We start from the raw sequence: 21,106 nt of genomic DNA, 5'->3' as shown, positions 1-21,106 counted from the left end.
CAAGGAAAGAGTCACTATCCGATGATAAGCGAATTTTTATGGTGAGAGATATCATTGCAACATATTGCTATTTTATTTAGATGCATGGATTAGGATGAACGCTACTGCATCATTACTTTCTGATAATTATATAGCCTTCCACATCGCTAGTATCAATTGCTACGTGAAGGTTGATAATTCCATGAGATAACTTATTTTTTGTTTTGATTGTCAGTCAAGAACACAAAGAGTAATCCTAGGCATGAGCCTAGCCAAAAATTATTCATCCAGAACAAGCAGTGTGTAAGGTGAAACTCTCAAACCATATAATAAAGGATTGATGAACAAAGAGCAAGTGTGGCTAGTGAAAGTACGAAATACAATTAGAATGTATTTTCAATTGACGGACAATGTGAATACATAACAACTGTCCTAGAACTGAAATAACCATTTCCTCCGTGGATTACTCTATAGCAGAAACTATTTTACCCGAAGAGCAGCATGGCAGGACCGATGATCCAACATGTCAAAGTAGTATAACCCAAATAAATCCAATGGTGTTGTATGCATAGGCTTGATAAAACCCAGCATCGACCATTCATACAATTATGCTTGTGACCTTCAACGTGACCTTCGACATGAGATGGAACCTTATGTGCTTGTGACCTTCGACGTGAGATGGAACCTTTATGTGCTTCATCAGACCTCAAAGAAACGAAGCTCCACCATTGCTTCCTGATGCTTGGGCGAATACCAAGCTGTGGCCTTTGCTGAACCCAGGACCTTCAGAGCCCAATCAATGGCGAAGACCGAGTCGTCCACTCGGACAAAATGGTCTTGACTTCTTGGGTCAATGGCAACAGAAGATTCAACACGAAAGCTGAATGGCCCAACTATCTGCGCAAGGAACAAAGGATAGCTTTACTGAGTTTTTAACTCTTTATGATAGATTTGTAGTCCTAAACATTGCGATCCTCTTGTCCGATTAATTCATCTGCTTGGAATATGTTGAAGGAAGGCAACAGGAGAAAAATGATCTAAAAGGTCTTATATTAGTTTACAGAGGGAGTACTTACTAATACTGATTCCTAAGTTCTAGGAAGGTGATACCATCTAACAGTAATAAAACCCATCAAGCCAAAAAGGTAACTACACAGGGAAAAAACAGTATTTGACACTTGGAACAAATGGTATTCATACATGGCACTCCATGTGTCAGTGACAAGTGGTGGCAAAAAATTATCCTGTAGCCTCTGAGATCTCAGTAATGAAATGTGTTCCGCAATAACAGAGTAACTGGTGGGAGAAGTTATAAGCAATAGCACTTGCAATACATGGATATGGAAAATATAAGATTTCCGATCCTAGCGGAAAAGGCAGGGAACAGATACCCAATAGGATAGGATCCTTGGGAGGAACTTTTGGTAATGGTCTTGATCCTCTATGCTAAACCAATATCCCGGCCATCAGTCAGAAAACTAATGGTAACTGGCAGAGTTCAGTTACTGGATACCTTCTCCTAACCAATTTGCTTATTGATTTCAAGAAAATGTTACCAAGATAAAATTAACATATGACAGGACACCAATCAAGTTTTCCTAAAGAAAACATAGAGATGTATGTATTATGTTTGATATAGAATAGCATTGTGTCAATCTATTCCTGCTGGAAAGTGACAGTATAACTAAGCTCTTCGATACCTTGATTAATCAAATAGCAATGCATGTCAGGCAAAAACTCTTCCACCTTAGGGTTATTGGCTGAACTGAAAAAGAAAATAAAGATTTCGAAATGATTTGACATCTCAAATCCAAAAAAAAAGGAGTAAGAGTATCATGCTTTGTGGCGTGACAGTCTGCATACAGAATGACCTTCTAGTTCTAGGTAACAGAGCACAAAGTGAAATGAAAGGAAAATATGATTCACCTGTTGTTGAAGAGAAACAATCACATCTGGACAAACATCACAGAATGTCTCTAAATCAGGCCGTCTAGAGAAGAAAAAATCTTGCGCTAGACGAGAAGCACCACGTAAGAACAAAGATCCTGAGGATATATCTAATCGGGCACTGACCCTTGTCAAATCCAGGAAAAGCCTCTGGAAATTTCCATGTTGAGCTGTAAAAGTAACAGAAGCAAAGAGATCTGCACATGCAGCAAACTTATTCCTCTCGTGGAACACTCTGAAGGCATTGCTTTTTCGCGTTTCGTCTGGCACTGAAATTCTTTTTGAACAATCCCCCAAAGAACCACTGGCTACTGCACCTGGATGAACAAAATGAGGCAGGAAACAGTAAACCGTTTGGTGCTGGCGACCTATAAATCCAATACAGGGTCATAAAGTAGTTTGTGATAATATATCCAGAGAAAGTGCACAAGATTTTTTACTTGCAAAATCTTGTGATACATTGGAACACCAGGGAAAATGTTGGTTAAATTATCATATATTCTTGAAATGTGACAATGAGCAGGACATGGCATGTGAGTGAAAGTGTTGTAAAAAACATAACCTCCAAGCAAGTAGACCCAAGAACTTTTCTGAAAGCAGCTTACAGAATGAGTCACTGAAGCTCAAGCACAGATTTTCACAACTAAAAAGATGTAATCAGCACAACACTAAAACATGGTAAGATGCTTACCAACAATTCCAGTGAATGAAACATGAGGGTCTGAGAGAAATGCATCATAAGGCTGAACCATTTTTAGCTTGTCTTCTTTCTTCCTCCAAGCATCAATACTTCTCTTGATGGAAATAGCTGCCTTAGCACACAAACCAGGTAGCAGAGCGAGAGGAACATCATTGGTTTCATCACCACCAAAACATTTTGGCTCCCCACTATTCTGTTGTAACAATAGATGATAACTCAATCCAGAACTGGAGCCGACTGAAGCAAGATCAGCTGACAATGATAAAGGCACATCCCAGTACACCCCCTGTTTATCAACAAATAACCCAGGCCAGGACGCTGCTAATGTAAGGTTTTGTTGAGGAAGCTGCAAACAGTAAAAAGAATGGTTCAGCTCATCCAAACATTCAGAACAGCAACAGTAGCATCAGTTCAGTAAACTAGTCATTCCCAAAACAGAGCAAGATCAAGTATTGCATAAATCCATCACAACCTATTGAAGACTACATGTCCTAATCGGCATACATGAAGAAAATAAGATTTAGTGAAAAATGGCAGCACAAACATGATAGAATACACACAAATAGCTAATTATATACCAAAGAGCCTAAGAGCATCCAGGTGTTTTGCCTTGTGGTGAATAATCGCTTTGCCTCGGTCCCCCTTGTTGATATTGTACAACTCCAGCAGCAATGCCGTGTCTGGTGTGATCAAGAGTTCCGTGCCAGCACCTAGAGAAATGACATCATGCAAATGCCTCTTGAGATCATTGGACCAGGGGACCCCTTCTTGCCGATTTGACAACTTCTCTTTCACGACTGTCACAAGCTTCTGTACATGAAGCTGCTCCAAGATAGTAAACGACCTGCCCAAGTTAGTGAACATGAGTTTTGGGCACATACTTGTTATACATGAATCAAAATCATTGCAATTATACAGTTCATCTTCCTGCAAGCAGGCAACGTTCGAATAAACGAACATAATAACCAGACACAAGGCATTCAGAAACAACTACCTAAGAAATCTACGACTAATATTCCACCACTCGGATGTGGCTGGTACGTATGGAAATGCCATTGGAATCGGCACCTTGTATACCACATTTCACTACCTATCAACCGCGGCAACCTTGGAAGGGTGCAGATACGTAAGTACGACCGTCTCTCGCAGGATTGTTGGTGAGTTAGGTTGTGAGGGGAGGGGGGTTACCAGTTGTGGGCGAGATGGAGGAGGTGCGCGTGATGGAGGGAGAGGCCGGCGCGGGAGGCGGAGAAGGAGGGGACGAGCGGGGAGGCCATGAAGCGGTGGAAGAAGTCGAGCTGCTTGGTGCGGGTGACGCGGGGCCCCCGCGAGAGGCCGAGGGGCAGCGGGTCGCCCGGGACCGGGCGCGCCGTGCCCTCCATCGTCGCCGGGGACTCCACGTCAAGCTCCCACCTCCCTTCCCTGTCCGTCAGCCATCGCATCTGCCGCAACATCGCCGCCGACGCCGCTTTCGCCGGGCGGCGCTTTGCCTTTTTCTCGGAATTGTTCGTTCGCTTTGTGCTGCGTCGGAGTGTTGTTGCAGCTGTTGCGGTGCGTCCCGAGGATAGGGGGGTGGCGAGCCACGCTGGCTGTGACGGAGCATGGCGAGTGCCTACGTGGCAATATAACATGTAAACTGGGTCCTTTTTTTTAAGAAAAAAAACAGCGAGCCTTGTCCATTTCCATTAGAGAAACTGCCACAAGTAGACTGGGCCAATAGGTGCTGATTACTCTTTTTTTTTGCAAAATATGATTAAACTGGCAATGGATCTAACATCTACCCGTTGTAAGCCCAAATTTGTAGGGAAAATACTCCTATTTTCTTATTGTTTTTTAGATAGCTGACCACTCATTCCAAGCAGTGAAAAATGCTCCTATATACAGCGAATTTAAATGCCTGAATTCAGTAGAATTTTACTGAAAATAGGTCAATTCCCACAAATAATCCAGGAAAACCGCACGCTCCAAGGACCTCCCGGCGGCATGGAGAACATAGGCTTACAACGAGAAAATGAAATCTTTCATCCATGAATAGAGATTCGATCGGTTCATTATACATAAGTTTTGCACAAATTAAGTTACATAAACTGCTGGATCTCCGCTGTGTAACACTTCACATGGTCCGTTAAAAATCACACTGGTCATCATTCTTATTCCTCACCAAACCAAAACAAACGACCACGACAGTCGCTTACTGTAAGAATCTAATCGTGTAAAAACTTACAACTAGCTAATGACTTTAGCTGTACTGGCACACGGCCATATAAATTACTTACACTCCCGCAAAAAATAGTACTTACACATCGCAACATCTCGCCAATCAGCAGTCTTTGCCCAGTATCCAGGAGCTTGGTGCAGCCCAGCAACTACGGCCACACGGTCCTTACCAAGTTGCAATTCTTCTTATTTCCATCGCCTAGTCTCCGTGCGTGATTAGACATAGAGGGAACTCGTTGACACCAATGTTATTGATCGCGGGAATAAGAATGGACGTCGTGTGCAAGCGTCTAAGAGGTGCGTAAAGGATTAGCAACAATTCATAGTGAAACAACGAACAATTGTGGATACGACAGAGTAATTCGTCGATGCAACCAATGTCAATGTAGCACGTACCCTAGGCTTGTTTTCAACAAATTTAAGTGGAAGCCACACAGTTAGTTCAACAAATTTAAGTGGAGGCCACATAGTTAGTATAGCATGTACAAATAGTGTGCTTGTGTCGATGTTCTTTTACTGTTTTTCTTTATAGATTTGTAACACAGTAACAGCTATTGTGGTGATTTTCAGGTACGCAGATTGTTCAAGTGACCTGGAGTACTTTTCAATGTGCTGCGTTGGTGGTTTCACAACATCAAGTAGATATGATAAATATATTCTACCTCTGCCTACTCCCATTGGCACAAAATGCTCTTAGCAAGAGGAGAACTACTTGAAGGCAAGTGACAAAAGAAAATAACTTCACTAGGCAAACCAACAGAATGCCCTTTCCTAAAACCATGTCTAGCATTCTTTTTTACATATTCCGAGGCATTTGCAGGAGTGATTGTGTCATCCTCTTTACTGCTATAACGTGTCTTCAGTGATTGTAGTGGAGAATTGCCAGTCTAAAGGCTCAGGTAATAAACATGAGCACAACGCAAAATGACAAAAGGTAACAGGACAAGATATTATATGGATCCGTGCATTTACCTGTTCTTGTGATCGAAAATACATGAATGGAGTATAGTGTAGAAAGTTTGAAACCCTTGATGTGTATATATCAGCATATCTACAACAAAGGAAAAATAATTGCATTTACACAAATAAGCACAGGGTCTGTAAAATATGCAGCAATACAAAAACATAACCACTCACTTCTCAATTTGCCTGGTTAGATGACTCTTGTCCCATAGGCCAGCGCGTGACAGCCAACCCCATCTTAAAGAGGAAATAACATTTGCTTAGTTTATCTTACTACAATTAGATCATATGCAACGAACTAGGAGATATATGAACGACGTAGGACATTAGTTCCAGAGTGACAGGAATTGTAGACATTAGGAATAAGAAGCAAAATAGAAGTTATGCCCTGAAATTTTACAGCAATCAAACTTAACAGCCATTTCTTCTGCAAGGAACACATTTGATGTGGAAGATATGCTGTGGAAACGACACATTTGATGTACTTCTTGACATAAAATATGCTCATAGGAACTTGGCAATAGAGATCTTTATACCTTTTATTGAAAAGTTCTCCATCTGATTCCAGCAATGGCACGATCTTTTCATCTAATCTCTGCATAACAATGAGCAACTTTTGCATACTTTCTGTAAGCTCCTGATCATTCATACAAGTTGCAGCAAGCGTCTGGAAAAGAGTGAAATCGAGATATTAACGCAACCATATTAATAACTCAACAAAATCGTCAGAGCCTGCAAGCAGAAACAAAATCGCGAGACTATCTTTGCTTTTGGCTTAAGCTGTAGGTAGTTTCTATGCTGCACCAGTGTTCAGTGAATTGCTGAAATTGTGTTGTTGGTAAAATCTCAAGCTACTCGAGGGAAAGAAAATTGAACATGTTAAATCTTACAAAGGCATTTCTACACCCTAATACCTGTGCAGGGCGTGAATTTGTGCGTCTCTGCAGAGCCAGGCGAAGTTGGTTGAAAAGGTCTCCAACAATTTCCTTTTGTTGTATAAGTGTGACAAGCTTTTCTTTCTGAGCATGGCTTTTGATTAGTGCGTCAAACTGCAATACAGGAGGGGAAAATTTGGTAGCTAGGACAAAAATACTTTTATCAGCAATATGGCACAAACATTAAAACTAAATATAATCCTTTTCTGGGTTCTATTTCAGAAAATTGAGGATCAACAGATGCAAAATATTTCAAATCGACATGGTTAATAGATAGCTGCATCATCAGAACTCAGTCCCTCCAAATCAACATGCTGCAAAGTACTTGGATCCCTCTAAAGTTGTGATTTCATCAGTTCAAAATAGATAGACCTAAGTAGCATGCTTCATGCTTATGCTGAGTTTAGGGACCAAAGAAAGTGACAAATTTATGTACCTAAGTGGGGCAATGGGAAAAGTCTAAGGACCTCTGGTGCAATTTACTCAAGCAAGTAAATTATGTTAAAATGAGTTCAGAAATAAAATGCAATACAGGGAAGCTACCAGTGATAGACTGATAAACTTTTGATAAAAAAAAGCTTATTTACCTCCTATTCGTATACCTAGAATGTGATATACTAATTATAAATGCTATTTAGAACTCGGTTTTGTATTAATTGGTGAGAAAAGTAAGCAACCTAACCTCATCTTCCAGTTCTCGGCATATTAATGCTGTCCTCCATCGTAAATGAACCTTTGATTGGCTCACATCTGTAAAAATATGGTCCCCCACATATAATATTTCATCTCCATGAATATCTAGTGACTTCTCAACCATCTGAGCACTACCACCAGAGTACAAGCCACCTAAATACCCAATTAAGAGAAGAGTAATAAGTCAGTCAACACACACACAAAATCCTGGTCAAGCTGGCACATCAGAAACAGACACATGAACAGAAAAGAAACAGGACATCAAAGTTGCAGGATCTAGCAACGTAAGCATAAAAAGGCCAAGGAAGGGAGCTAGGTCATCTGTGGATGAAGATGAACAATGAAACTATAACTGCAAATCATCTTTAAGATCCATAATTATTTTGCAGAAGGGTGTAGTGAAGCAAACCTCACGACTCACGTTATAATACCAAAACAAATACATGTACATGTCTCATGTGATTGCTGGCACATGCACTTTGTCTTAGTGGCTATAAAATGGTCAGTGTGCATTTAGATCATATAAATTCATACGTTAGAGCTTTTATAAATGGTATGCATAATTTTTTATTCCTATCTTATCGTGAAGTGTTATTCTATTTTTACAAGTATTTATTTCTTGGTCAATCTGAAATATGTCTACAAGTACTTATATGATTTTTCATTCAATACTTTATTTTGTTTTAAAAAATTGGGCTTCCAAATCAATTATTACCACACATATTGGCAGTCTGAAATTTGAATGTGGTTCATTACAGTGCAAAAGGAATAGAACAAGTCGAGATTCTATAGAATAGAACTATAGAAGTTAGATCACAACAGTAACAATGTTGAGATTTTCACCTGAATTTGCCTTAAAACAGGGACGCAATAAACCATCGTCAGTGACAACCTCGTACAATGGATGCGAAATTTGGAAAAACTCTGGTTTCCTCGCGGAGACTATAACCTACATTAATACATAATCGACTAGTCTTCATGAAGTTTGAGTATGATGATAAGCAAAGACTGAGACACAGTTACCTTCAACGTTATCAACATAGAAGGGACATAAATACTCACCATTTCAAATAGATCTCTCCATCCCATATCATTAGGAAGAAAGCGATTGAATGCATGATTCATCATTTTGTTTGTATAGTGGTAATCTGAGTTAGTAATAAGAAGCAACCTTTTTCCAGCCTGATGAGTTGAAAAGGGAAAATCAGTCATTTAGTATAGTAGTATAATGGCTCAAATATTCAAATGGTTCATGGGCTGTTAAGGTGAGAATGTGTTAACCTCCTTTTGATCTAGAAGAGCTAGAGGCAGTTCTGGATCAGGCTCGACAAATCGCTCGGGCTCAGCCATTATTTCCCTCTACATTTCAACCAGCTAAAGAAATTTTAAGACCAGTATCAGTCGTAAGTAAATATATAACGACAAAGGTTACCTTGAGTTGACCTTCTACATGTGCTCGAAAAAGTGCTTTGGAAACAGCCTGAAATCAACATACTCCGAATGTTATGACACAACAAACACGGTCATGCAAAAGAAGCAGCAATGCTCTTACATTGTACAGCCCTTTGTAATCCAGTGGCCCAAGTTCAGCAGGCACCAACCCCTGATCCAACTTGTCAACCATCTGAAACAATAAGAATGACATGTCATTCATGTCTATAAAATTATAAAAATATCATTCAATTTAAGCTTGAGAAAATGTTTATCATGACAGGCTCAAGGTTATCACCCTATTATTTATTTATGTGTTTGCTTTAAAAGCATAGCAAATACTTCCTGAATGAATTAAAGCAGGACTAATCATGTTAATGTATATGTCTTGGGGGTAAATACGGTTCAATTTGTGAACACACGATAAGCTGAATGAGCTTCTTCAGGAAATGCTTAATCAAATGCCCACTGCAAACTACTCCCTCCGTCCCATAATGTAAGACGTTTTTTGACACTTCAAAAAACGTCTTACATTATGGTACAGAGGGAGTAAATACCAAGTAGCTCCTTTCATTACTGCTACAAACCCCACTACAACCGAAAAGAATAACAACCTGGTATGCTCACGTCATCATTTCTGCAAATTTATCTGTACATTAAATTAATGTACGAGCCTAAAATGTAACATATGTCAAACTCCGCTCCCCCAGAAAACAAAAGGACACATTTCCATGGATGAAAGAGAAGAGCACATTAAAATAGCAAGAAGAACTTTCTTCAAGCTAGGATTGGTATCGTATTTTCCCCTTATTTTAAACCACCTTTGCCATTCTTACCAAGTCTTTTACTGACATTGACAAATACTCTGCTTCTAATGAAATGATCTATATTTGAGAGAGAAATCAACTGACGACGGTAGCATATGTAAATGTGAATGATAGTTGTTTATTTAAATGAATACCTACATATCAAGTGGCATCACACAAGATAGTTAACAGATTAAGGAAAAGGTAAGTGACCTGCATGAACATGACAGCTTCTGAAACAGAGAAAAGGGTATTAAGGAACTCCCATGTATCTTCTTTCCGCAGGTCCACCAACTCTCGTCCATATATTTCACTACACGCAAGCATTAATAAGAGTTATAATTCTCCAGCAGCAACAAAATTGACAGAAAAACCTCATCTATGTCTACCTCACAGCACGAGTGGGCAACATTTGGGTACCGTGCATGACCCTCTTGATGTACCCAAAACGGTCAGCTTTTACCAAGTTTCCTTTTACTTTATCCATAATAAGACCCCTAATAACCTGTGGAAGAGTAGTCATGTCACTAAGGGTTATGTATGCCTTCTGCAGTATTACGATAAAGTACACATGGGTACACTTACCAAGTCAGGATCAAATTCAAGGTCGTCTACTAGGAAACCCATGCTCTTCAGGTTGGCCATCCCATAATCATATGCACGCCCTTCCCAGGCCTACACAAATTTCACAAGACGTCGTTACTTTATATAATTTTTGCCATAATAACTATAGTGAAAAACACAAAGAACATTCACTTCATCTAATCCAAGATTTGAGGCTCTATGGAGAGAAGAAAAAACTACAAATATGATAACTCGTAGTTAGCAGTTAGCACTCATACTGTCCTGCATATGTAATTTTCAGAATTATACATGCCATATCATTTCAACAAATATGTTAATTTTCTACATATGCATCCCTCGTTTTCAGAGCATTTAGTAGACAAATCAAGAAAATGGATGTTGAAGTACCATCACGTTGTAATGAATCAATGTATAATCCATGTCATAGCCAATGACACTGATAGATCGAAGATTTAGTGTCCTGGTGCAGAAAATTCCACGAGGAGAGTTCCTTACTGTTAAAGGATCCTGCATTTAGCAAATAGACAGCAATCTTGTGTCACTGGAAGGGTGACTAATTTCTCCATCATCATGATGCTCGATCAAGATATGATTGGCAAAAGAAAAAGAAAAACAATGGAAGTTCAGAATAAAACATTAGCAGTCATAGAATAACAGCAAAACAAATCTATTGTTCCACTGTCCAGAATTTATAGTTAAACGTTTACTTGCAACTTGAGTATCATCTATTCGTCAATTCTGGTAATATTTTTTGTTTTTGCCGTTATCATGTTTCCGCTGCAGTTACTATTCACTAAATGAGTAAATATTGGGAAATTTCAAACTACTTCTAAATAAGAAACTTCAACAGAAATCAGGAATTTACTTAAGTGAAGTGCAATTAGGTAGCCTTTTTTTTTGCTCTCGGATCGGGAGAGCAAAACCCCAAGGGGAGCGACCCAGCACCTCGCGTCCCCTCGCATCGCCCCCGCGGGCGACCCGGGGGGAAACCCTAGCCGCCCCGCCTCTCGGCCTCCTCTGCTTCTCCCCATCCTCGCCGCCGTCCGCAGTGTCGTCGGGCGAAGCCTGGCCGGCAGGGCGGCGGCGGGGCTTCTCCTCACCTCTTCCGTCACGGCTAGCGTGGGACAACGAGATCGGGAGGTGCGCCGGGCGAGCGCGGGGTTCGGCGGCGCGGCGGGCGGGTCTCCCGATGGCGTCCTACGTGGCGCGGTGGCGGCGGCCTTCTTGTGGCGAAGTGGTGGCTGTGTTGGATTTGACCGGTGGTCGCGAGTGCCGCCGGATCCAGATCAGAACCATCTGGATCCTGTCTTTGGAATCTGTCGGCCGCCGCGGGGTGGTGGTGGTCGTCACTGGCCACGTCAGATCGCTGGATTCGGCGTCTGGAGTTCTACGTTGGTTTCTTCTCAGTCCTCCTTCCTGGTGGGCTGAGCCCCATGGCTCTTTCATCTCTGCAGGTTTCGGCTCATGGCTATTGCTGGATCCGGAGCAGACGGAGGTTTGGTGGTATAGGATGGGACCGGAGGAAACTTTGGTCGGCTTGTTCGGCCCAGCATCGGCGACGTCACTCCACGCCGTTATCCTCCCTGGAGGCGAAGCCGAGGTCTGTCCTATCCACCCCCGAATCCCTCCCGGACGAAAGTCCAAAATCCAGTCTGGATTGGGCGGCGGCGACGTCCTGCGCGTCGTATTCTCCATGGAGGCGCCGTCTGGGGAGGACCTCGTATTCAGGGGAGAGATGCTGCGGGTGGTGGGGCTCTGCGTGGCTCCAGCAGTGGCAACGGTGTGGTGGTTGCCAGGTGGTGCGGCGTTGTATCTACCGCGTCGATGACGACGAGTTTTGGCGGCATGGTGCAGCTGGATATCGTCGACGGATGCGGCTGGATGGTCGAGGGCAGGGCGGTGGCGCTATCTGACGCCATGGTGGCGTCGACGGCAGGCTGGCAAGGTTTGCGTCAGTCCCTGCTATGGAGATGGATCGGTGGAAGACGACGGTGGCGGGCTCGGTGAGTGCGCCGGACCGGTGTGTGACCCAGTCCCGGTATGTGGCTAGCATTGGGCATCCGGCTTTAGATGTTAGGTTTCGGTGTGATGTCTATTTGGTATTAGGCTCGGACATTCGGCACCCCTACATCAAGGGGATAGGAGTAGCGACAGGTGTTGCTAAGATGGTGGCTCCAGGCTTACTGATGTACTACTTTGTAAAGTCTTTGTGAATAATTAATAAAGTGGCCGCATGCATCGCCCAGATGCAGAGGCCGGGGGTACATCCTCCTTTTCAAAAAAAATTAGGTAGCCTTTTTTGCGAATAAATTAGGTATGTGTTTAAAGAGAAACATATGGATTTTGTTAATCATCTATCCACTAGAAAAAAACAGCCATGAAACAATTTTTCCACTATAGATAATCCTATCGAATTACATTACTTATATAGCTTTAAAGGCTTTATGAATATTATTACCTCCATATCATTTTTGCTTCATACTCTTATTTTACTTTCTCGGTTAATATTATTGCAATTAATGAGAAAATCCATGAAACTTCTATTTCATCCCAAACTACAGGAAGCAGATATTTATTTTATTTTTTATAAAAAAGAAGATTCTAGGCGGAAGTTCTAAGTAACATTGATCGAAACATTAGTAAGAGTTCTATAAAAGAAATGTTACATAACACGAAAGAATAGAAGAAGCATAGCAAACATCAGCAAGGTGAAAATCATGCTAATGGGGTACGGAGTAGAATATTACTGCAATTCCCAAGTCACTGAGCAACGTTTCAGCTTGTCTTGCTTCTTTCCAAGCTATCTCCTCTATAGGACCATGCAATGTTGACTTTCCATTCCCACCTGAAATTCAAGAATTCAGGAGTAATTAGAGCAAATTTCTAGCATAATTCTGATACTGTTACGGTGCGTTCCATCGGGAAAAAGAGTATATTATGCATGATGCTTTTGTCAGACAGACGATCGTTTGGTGTCGCCACGATAGTTTCATCAACAAGATGACATCCGCTCAGCAGAGAGGGAGAAATAGCGCAGAATTAGGGAGGTCGGAGCTCACCGAGCGCGTCGAGGTGCCTCCTGCGCACGTTCAAATCCCCCTTGGTGCTCTCCCCGAGGTAGTCCACCTCCGACAGCCTCGACGATGTCACGGAAAAGTACGGCTCCTCATCGTCGTCGTACTCCTCGCTCGGTTCCCCCCTGACCGCCGACGGCTTGCTGGCGTCGAGCGCGCGGCACCGGAGCGACAGGGCAGAGCTCGGGAGGCGGAGGCGAGCCCAGACCCCGAGGCATCGCGGCTGTGGCGGCGGCACTCTGGAGCGCTGCGGAGGCGGCAGCCGTGGCGGGAAACAGAGGCAGATGCGCCGCACGAGCTCGACCGGGTCCGCCATTGCCGCGCGCGCGCTGCTCAGGTGCTGGTTTGGTTAAGACCGAGAGCGACCGCGGTGCTGGGAGTGGATGGGGGGTGGAGGTGGGAGGTTAGTGGGGGAGTGGGGGCGCTGGCACGGTGTAAATTGAGAAAAAGTTCGAAATACTTTTCAAAAACTTCTCATAAGAACCCCTAAGAAATTCCATATATATGTTCAATAAAATTGCTGAAATACGCCTATTTTATACTCTAGATTCATGAATCTGGAGTATTCTTTTTTAACACGCCAGATTCATGCTTACTCGCAACAATTATTGAATTGCTTTCTTCAATACTGAAGGCGTTTTTCATGCTTCTCACGTCTATTGCTCGTGTCACCTTAAAACCTTAATAATTATCATATTATAATTGTTTTATTGTCGATCTGGCTCATCTCCCGTGGCCTTGGAGCCATGGAGGCGTAGATGGATCCCTCATATTTTGTGTTTTAGGTGTTTTTAGTCTGTTTAAGGTTTCTATCTTGTTCAGGAAGACGAAGCGGCAACAACTTCCTGAAGATATAATAAGTTTCTTCCCGCCTAGCCCCATTCCGGTGGTGTGTCTCGCGTCATTGAAAAAGGTGTGGAGGTATATCTCATGCGGATCTCATGGGATTCGGTCGGTGTTTGTTTTTTTGGATCTGCATGGATCCGGTCTTCATTCATCTAATTTTATGTGTTTACAGGTTATATCCTTTCAATCTACACTTCTCTTCATTGGCAGCGATTGCTGTTTTGGTGTGTTGGTCCTTTGAGGCCTTAGCATGACTTTCCGATTGTCTGCTACAACAATGTTTTCCCGGCTCCGGTGAGGGATGGGTGACGACGGCGATACGCCTTCGTCCCGTTTTGGTGCTTATAGTCGTCGCTAGGTGTTCTACATACATGGATGTATTCTTGTTACTTCTCGTGTTCTTTGTACTGTCAATGATGTTTGATGAACATAACGGAAGTTTTTTCCGCAACAAAATAACAGTTCTTTTTGTTAATTATGTTGGTTTAAATACAATTGTATTTATATCTCTTTCAGTGCTAGAACAAATCTTTTAAACCGAGATGAAGTTAGAAACATGCCAAAAAACACACCCGCATCTCATAAAACCAAGGCTCATGTGCTACATATATGACCTCTTTTTTTACAATGGGTGATGTAAGTCCTCCTCGAGTTTTGGGTAACTCTTCACCTTTTTGAATGGGTAACCTCTCCATCTTGTCAATGATGTTGCAATTGTGTAATCATCATCTACCCTTCCTTTCTCTTAGCATGGCATGTTAATGTTCAATTGTTCTCTAGCGTTAATTGTACAATTGTGTATTTTTTTCACACGATCTTTTGCCCCTATCATTCGGGAGATTAGAACGAACATCTATAGCTGGACTTGACACATTCGAGCCCTCAAATACCTACAGCCAAACTTGGCAAATCCGGGCCCTAAAACGCATCGCCCACAATCGTGTATCTCATATCCGGTCCCCTATATTCATACGAAACCATGCAACGTCGATAAAACTGCGGTTGTGTTTGTTTCAGCTTTTGTAGACAGTTTCCTGTAAGAAAAAGCTAAAGCTGTACCAAACAGCTAAAATAGAGCAGTTTTGTGTGCAAAACCTATATCAGTTTCGGCCAGTTTTACGTGGTATAGCCCAAAGCACCTCGCCGCGTACTTCCGCTGCGAAGCTGCTCGCAATATGCAGTTTTCCCAGCGCTAACCCTGCCCTTTATCCAGATTTACAACCAAATTGCCATCCGTCCTATTCCCCCGCGAGAGCTCCGGTTCCGCCAGATTTGTACGGACATCTAATTATATGTACGGATTATGAATTATATGGACGGTCTAATCCTTTAGCTCTCTTTTGTACGGATTATTAGTTATATGAACTATCTTTTGTATTGTACGGGCAATTGTGACTTGCATGGACTAGCGATGTGACAACATAATTCTTTTGCTCACTATTATTCTATGTATATATGAGCAAGAAAGTGAGAAAATTATTATTATAAAAGATTTTATGCATTACCATAGAACAAATCATTCCCTGTCAATCAAAATACCATTTAAACAATCTATTAACACTGAATCAACAAGTTACACTGACCTCAGTACTCTAAGGGCATTTCAGGCTTTTCATCAGCTCAAAGTCGTTTCTACAGCTGCGTTGCCAAACAGCTAACCTTCACTACAGTTGTTTCCTCAGCACGGCGGTTTTGCCAGCACAGCAAGTCCACAGCTGAAACTGTTGAAACTGAAGCCCAAACAAACACAACCTGCGTAGATCATGAAACAGACATACAATTGAACATAGAAATGCACACTCCATTCACCAAGAGATCACCAACGGATCTTCAAAAGATCATCAAAGTTCACATAATGCACATAAACGATGGACAAGTTCAAACTACATCTAGAAACTTGAAATTAAGGTGGAGAAGGCGGATCTTTACCACTCCCTCGTCGGCCCTTTCCCCTTCCGATCGACGACGCTGCTATAGGCATCGGCAGCTGGTGGAGGATCGCCCCAGTCATCGAACGAGGAGTCGTGGTCGTCGCTGCGGAGGAGTCGGAGTTAGAGAGGACGATCAACCCTTTGAGCCGGTGGACGGCCCTATCCTGCTACCGCTTGAGCTTCGCCAGCCGAGGCACCTCCGCCGCATGGCAACCCGGAGCGCCTTGGCGTTCTTCCGGTGGAGCCACCGAGCGTCCATCTCCGCCGTCATAAGCGACCGACGGTAGACCCAAGCGAGGAACCCGCGGCGGCGGCGCACGGATTGCTCCACCGCGTCCCTTTTCCTTGCCCGCTGCCTCTTGCGGCGGGCGGGGTGCACCTTCGATTTCGGCATGCGTGTACGGGCCGGCGGTGTGAGCACTATAGCACCCACAGTTGCTAGAGTGGAGCAGCGGCCGACGGGGCCAGGGGACTGCGTGGGGACCGGGAAGGGCCAGCTTCGGCGTCCTCGCTGCATGGCGGGGCAGAGGCGAGGCAGCAGATCCGGAGCTTCCCCCCGTGTCCACCTTGGACCTCTCGAGGGCAATGCAGAGGGCCAACTCCTCATCAACGCCGAGGTCCGAGTCGAAGCGGCTGTCGGAGCTCGACATGGCCATAGGAGTCATCGGAGTGGATCAAAATCGGAGAAATCGAAGTAGGGGGAGAAGATGAGACGGAGCGAGAGCAGAGTGAATTGAGCTAGGGTTTCCGGATTGGGTTTTTTTTTTGGGGTCGGGATGGGCTGAGCTGACGTGGCGGACGGCCCGAGCCGCCCCATATCCGGCCTACATTTTGGGCTGGATATGAGGAGCACCGGACAGCCCAGACGTTTGAGGCCGGTTTGACGCGCTCAGTTGAATCATATTTTTTACCAGTCCGTGACCGGATGGGCTGCCCGAGCGTTTGAGGCGGGTTTAGGGTTCCCGGCTATAGATCCTCTTAGGGCTCTTCTATCTGATGGAGGGAGGGAACTTATAGTTACGAAGCTTTCATGTAGTCAAAATAGAGTTGCAAATGTTCTAGCCTTAGAGCATTTACAGCCGTGATGGGCAAATCCGGCCACTCAAACGCCCGGGGCGTGTCCGAGGACACTGACCGGTCATGTCTCAAATAATGCAATCCACATCCGGATACCTCAAATCCATATTATTATATGCAACGTAGCGATCTTTAAACGGAACTCGCCCGGTCGTCGTGACCATGTCCGGCGGCCGGCTGCGCTCCCTAGAGTGTTGGTCCGATCGCCGACAAGGTAGAATAGAGCATGGGACACGAGCCGGCTCACGAGGCTCAAGGTGTCGTCGTCTCCCATGCCCTACTCTTCCTCGTCGGAGCCCAGAACCCATTGGGTGCCGGTGAAGGTCAGATCGATGATGGATCCGTCCTGTGACAACATGAAAACACTTTGCCTTTCTTACTTATGATATGTTGCCCCCTTCTCTCAAATTTTAAATTCCATTGTATCTGTAAACTAGTACATGGTGAAAAGTAACTCGAGGCAAAATTTCACACGTATGATTTTCAAGTACCTATTTTTTTTTTGAAAATACAAGTACCTAATCTAATTTGGTGTATCCGGCCTGGATGTAGATGCTCTTAATTTAACAACATCTCTGTCCAAAAGGACAGCTTTTACAAGGATGGGAGGGACTTGCACTAAAGCTAAAATTACGACAGTGCTGTACACCTAATTCTGAATCCAGGTACATGTAGCTATTATCTTAGCGTCCGTGAGTAAGAATGAATGGATTTCTGAATGAAAAGGACAATGGAAAGAAGGTTGGTATTAGAACGACATGTAGCTACTACCCGTAGTAGATTCCCGATGTGAAGTCTTCCTGGATCGAACAAGGTGCTCTCTAGTCTAGTCCGGCCAGCGCGCTCTCCTTTTGGAGGTGCCTATACGATCGTCGCAGGAGGTCTTTTGAAGATGAGCATCCGTTCGACCTGGAGAGCCCGAGATGCCCATGCTTCGTCGTTCTCTGTGAGGCTTGGAGCATAGATTCTTCTTGGCTCCGAGACGACACAGATTGAGATGGTATCTGAAAATCGAACCACGACACGCCACAAATGTGCGATTGCAACACGTGCGGTGCAAGCGAAACGCCTGCACGCCGACGCAAAGCGCGGGGACAAGCGTATCGTTATCGTGTCCGCCGGAAAGATCTCACGGGAAAATAGCAGCCTCTGGCCCGTGCCGCGCATCGAGAGTTCGCGATCTCTGCACCCAACGCGCGCACGCACGAGGCACGACCGGCTTTACTTTCGTCACGAGCGGCCGCAGAACGGCACGGGCGCCACCACCCTCTCGTAGAGCGACGCGAAAGCCGCCCGTAGCCACGGCCACGCGTCTCCGGCGCCGGCGCCCGTCTCCGTGATCTCAGGCGGCGGCGACGTCAGCTGCTCCACGGCCTCCGCGTACGCGCCCTCCTCCCATTGGTCCAGCCCGGGCCCGGGCGCGTCGTCCCTGCTCAGCCCCCGCGGCACGTGCGGCGGCACCGACACCGGCAGCTCCTCATAGTGGCCGCCGTCTGCGCCCGCCGGGTCCGGCGCGCACGGCGGGCAGCAGTCCCACAGCACCAGCTGCATTGCGAGTTTGTGGCGTCTCGACTCTCTCGTTGCAGCTTCGACGCGAAACAAAGGAGAAATTTGATGGGTGATGAAGTACGCACGTGATTTGCGAGTTCCGACGATGGAAATATACGTAGACTCGTCGCGTATACAAAGTCCGATACCAACACCAAGTCTACTGCTAGTTCTTAAAACATATACCGGATTAATTAGAAGCAAGTAACCGTAATTTTCTTTAGCAGATTTTATAACTGTAAAAAACAGGAACAAATAACTGCCAAAAGATCAGCATCAACTCGAATCCTTGTCCCAGACGGACAGTTGCAAACGAGCTTGCCTTCAGCAGATCGAAAATAAAAGGCAGTGCACAGAATAAACAGTCATCAGGTTAACTGAATATAACTTATTAGCCATCAGGTTGACTGAATGTACAACTTCTTGGCATTCAGAATGTAGCCAGTAATACAGCACTATCTCAGTTTGCAAGCAACGGATACCAAATTTGATGCTCAAGGTACTACCAGCTCCTAGTTTCTGAACAAAATTACGGCGCCCACAATGTACGAAACATAGAGGTGTCCAATTTCAGGGAGGTTCATTTATGCATAAACATCAGGCAAGGTAGATACTATGGGCCGAATCAGCGAACTCGCATAGGGCTTGCTAGACCTGGCACTGGATTTCCATGACACTATGCAGGCTTGAATTCAGGTCTGTCGAAAGCTGCTATGTTCTGCGGTTCACACTCCGGGCTGAAGAGCCGCACAAGCATGGCTGATGTCGCGCTCGTGCCCATCGCTCCACAAGATGCCCACCTGAGACTCCTTGGAACCGTTATCCTTGGACCTGGATAATCAAAGAGGGGTCGGCAAACTACCTTCAGGTATGAATTGCTTAGAAGGACCAACACCCAAAAGGTCAAAACAACTGCTAATGACAAGGCCAAAACTACAATCACAGTACTATATGGATACAGGAACAATGACATTTACATCCTTGATGGTAATATTAACAAATATATGTTTCAAGATGAATAGACCAGATATTGAAACGGAAAATATGTGGATGGCCAGGAAGGATTACCATAGTGAAGGCGGCAAAGCACCCAGAAAGCAAGGCCACCACCAACTGAGAAGATACCAGCAGTGTGGCGCATCAGTCGGGAACAGGGCTTTGACTCCGGCCGCATCACCTCTCCATCTGACCATCCCAGTAGCTGTCGTAGCGACATTACAGCCCTTTTATTTGGTGATAGAAGGCTCTGCTAGTTTGCTGGAGTTGACAAGAGGTTCAGCAGTTCGGACTTCAGAGCACTTGCTTCCTGAAATTATTTGTAGTTAAATACCTTTTCCTTCCCAAGCAATTTCAAGAATGAAACACAAAAAGCAGAAAGTAACAAATAATATTGGCGGTTGTGATATCATTTTTTAAATGTAACATCAACTGCCTGATAGGATAATGAATGCAAATAGATTATGCTCTGATTTGATTTCTCATGGATTCTAATGAGTACACATCTATTTGCTTAGCACATAAACTAAGAGAATTTCACAGCAGCTAATCAATTTGGATTTACAGTAACACACTACAAACTAATATCCAATGTCCATGCTCCAGAAGAATGAAGGTGAACTAGAATTGTGTGTTACCACTGATGCGTATTTTGGCATTCAAAGGAAGTGGAAGTTCTTCTTGTTCATGAAGTCTATTCTAGAGAATAAACTTCTTGCCAAGTATGTGATCATCCATATGACTACATGTGATTAAGTGATTTTGAAGAGGAACAGGGACATATGAAGCAACATCCTATCACCACATTAGTTATCAGGGAGGACAAGTAAAGATTAGAGAACACAGCACGGCAAACAGGTTAAAGCAGAATAAAAATGAATACCGTGATAGGGAAAATTGGCAGTTGTAGAACAATGTCAAAATGTAGAACTGTAGATTTCAAAAATGAGACATATGATGCATAATTTGTCCTGGTCAAAACACAAATTTAATACAATAATATGCAAATCAAAGACATTCTGCCTTTTCGTCATAATGAAAGATATTCTGCCTGATTATTGTCTAAGTTGGATCTTAGGGGGTCGAATTCATCAGGACCAACTGCTGGGTTAGGACATGCTATTTTACCATATTCACAACTAAGTAATACATACACTGTTTTGGTCGTTATGTTCGACCCACAATTCTCCATTCTATTGATAGACACCATGTAGGCTAGGATTAGTGGTACTTCACGATGTCGAATTCCTTTGGCCAATGTATGTTGGAAGTTGCATAGTTAACACAATCAGGCAAACAACAGAGATTTATACCTTTATCATAATCTACTGCGGGTGAACCAAGATCTCTCAAACAACAGAGATGTCAACCCTACAAC

General features: G+C 43.8%; 3 protein-coding genes across 4 annotated transcripts; all 3 read right to left on the bottom strand.

The window, feature by feature from the left end:
• Positions 1-283: 283 nt before the first annotated feature.
• On the bottom strand, positions 284-4,179 carry LOC123078021 (protein TRIGALACTOSYLDIACYLGLYCEROL 4, chloroplastic). 2 transcript variants are annotated; one of them, XR_006436977.1, is made up of 6 exons: positions 3,815-4,179; positions 3,236-3,470; positions 2,618-2,972; positions 1,906-2,243; positions 1,680-1,744; positions 284-876 (listed from the first exon to the last, which is right to left on the bottom strand). XR_006436977.1 is itself a non-coding variant. In XM_044500403.1 (5 exons), the coding sequence occupies exons 1-5, from the start codon at positions 4,078-4,080 to the stop codon at positions 679-681; spliced, it is 1,392 nt and encodes a 463-aa protein (XP_044356338.1). In that variant the 5' UTR covers positions 4,081-4,176; the 3' UTR covers positions 284-678. The 2 variants fall into 2 exon arrangements, 1 of the variants encoding a protein (XP_044356338.1); XM_044500403.1 differs by lacking the exon at positions 1,680-1,744 and having other exon boundaries at positions 3,815-4,176.
• Positions 4,180-4,632: 453 nt separating this feature from the next.
• LOC123078020 (5'-nucleotidase domain-containing protein 4) lies at positions 4,633-13,729 on the bottom strand. Its single transcript, XM_044500402.1, has 17 exons — positions 13,316-13,729; positions 13,004-13,101; positions 10,644-10,763; positions 10,257-10,346; positions 10,061-10,176; positions 9,885-9,984; positions 8,987-9,058; positions 8,867-8,914; positions 8,716-8,793; positions 8,497-8,616; positions 8,278-8,383; positions 7,424-7,587; positions 6,721-6,855; positions 6,343-6,473; positions 5,981-6,043; positions 5,816-5,894; positions 4,633-5,133 (listed from the first exon to the last, which is right to left on the bottom strand). The coding sequence occupies exons 1-17, from the start codon at positions 13,644-13,646 to the stop codon at positions 5,092-5,094; spliced, it is 1,893 nt and encodes a 630-aa protein (XP_044356337.1). The 5' UTR covers positions 13,647-13,729; the 3' UTR covers positions 4,633-5,091.
• A 5,358-nt stretch (positions 13,730-19,087) lies between these two features.
• On the bottom strand, positions 19,088-19,981 carry LOC123078019 (uncharacterized). Its single transcript, XM_044500401.1, has 2 exons — positions 19,801-19,981; positions 19,088-19,563 (listed from the first exon to the last, which is right to left on the bottom strand). Exons 1-2 carry the CDS (start codon positions 19,946-19,948, stop codon positions 19,409-19,411), a joined length of 303 nt encoding a protein of 100 aa, XP_044356336.1. The 5' UTR covers positions 19,949-19,981; the 3' UTR covers positions 19,088-19,408.
• Between the last annotated feature and the right edge of the window lie 1,125 nt (positions 19,982-21,106).

Source organism: Triticum aestivum, chromosome 3D, assembly GCF_018294505.1.
Source record: "Triticum aestivum cultivar Chinese Spring chromosome 3D, IWGSC CS RefSeq v2.1, whole genome shotgun sequence".
NCBI classification, from domain to species: Eukaryota; Viridiplantae; Streptophyta; class Magnoliopsida; order Poales; family Poaceae; genus Triticum; species Triticum aestivum.
The sequence above is the reverse complement of the archived record's forward strand: the minus strand, read 5'-3'. Positions and strand labels throughout refer to the sequence as shown.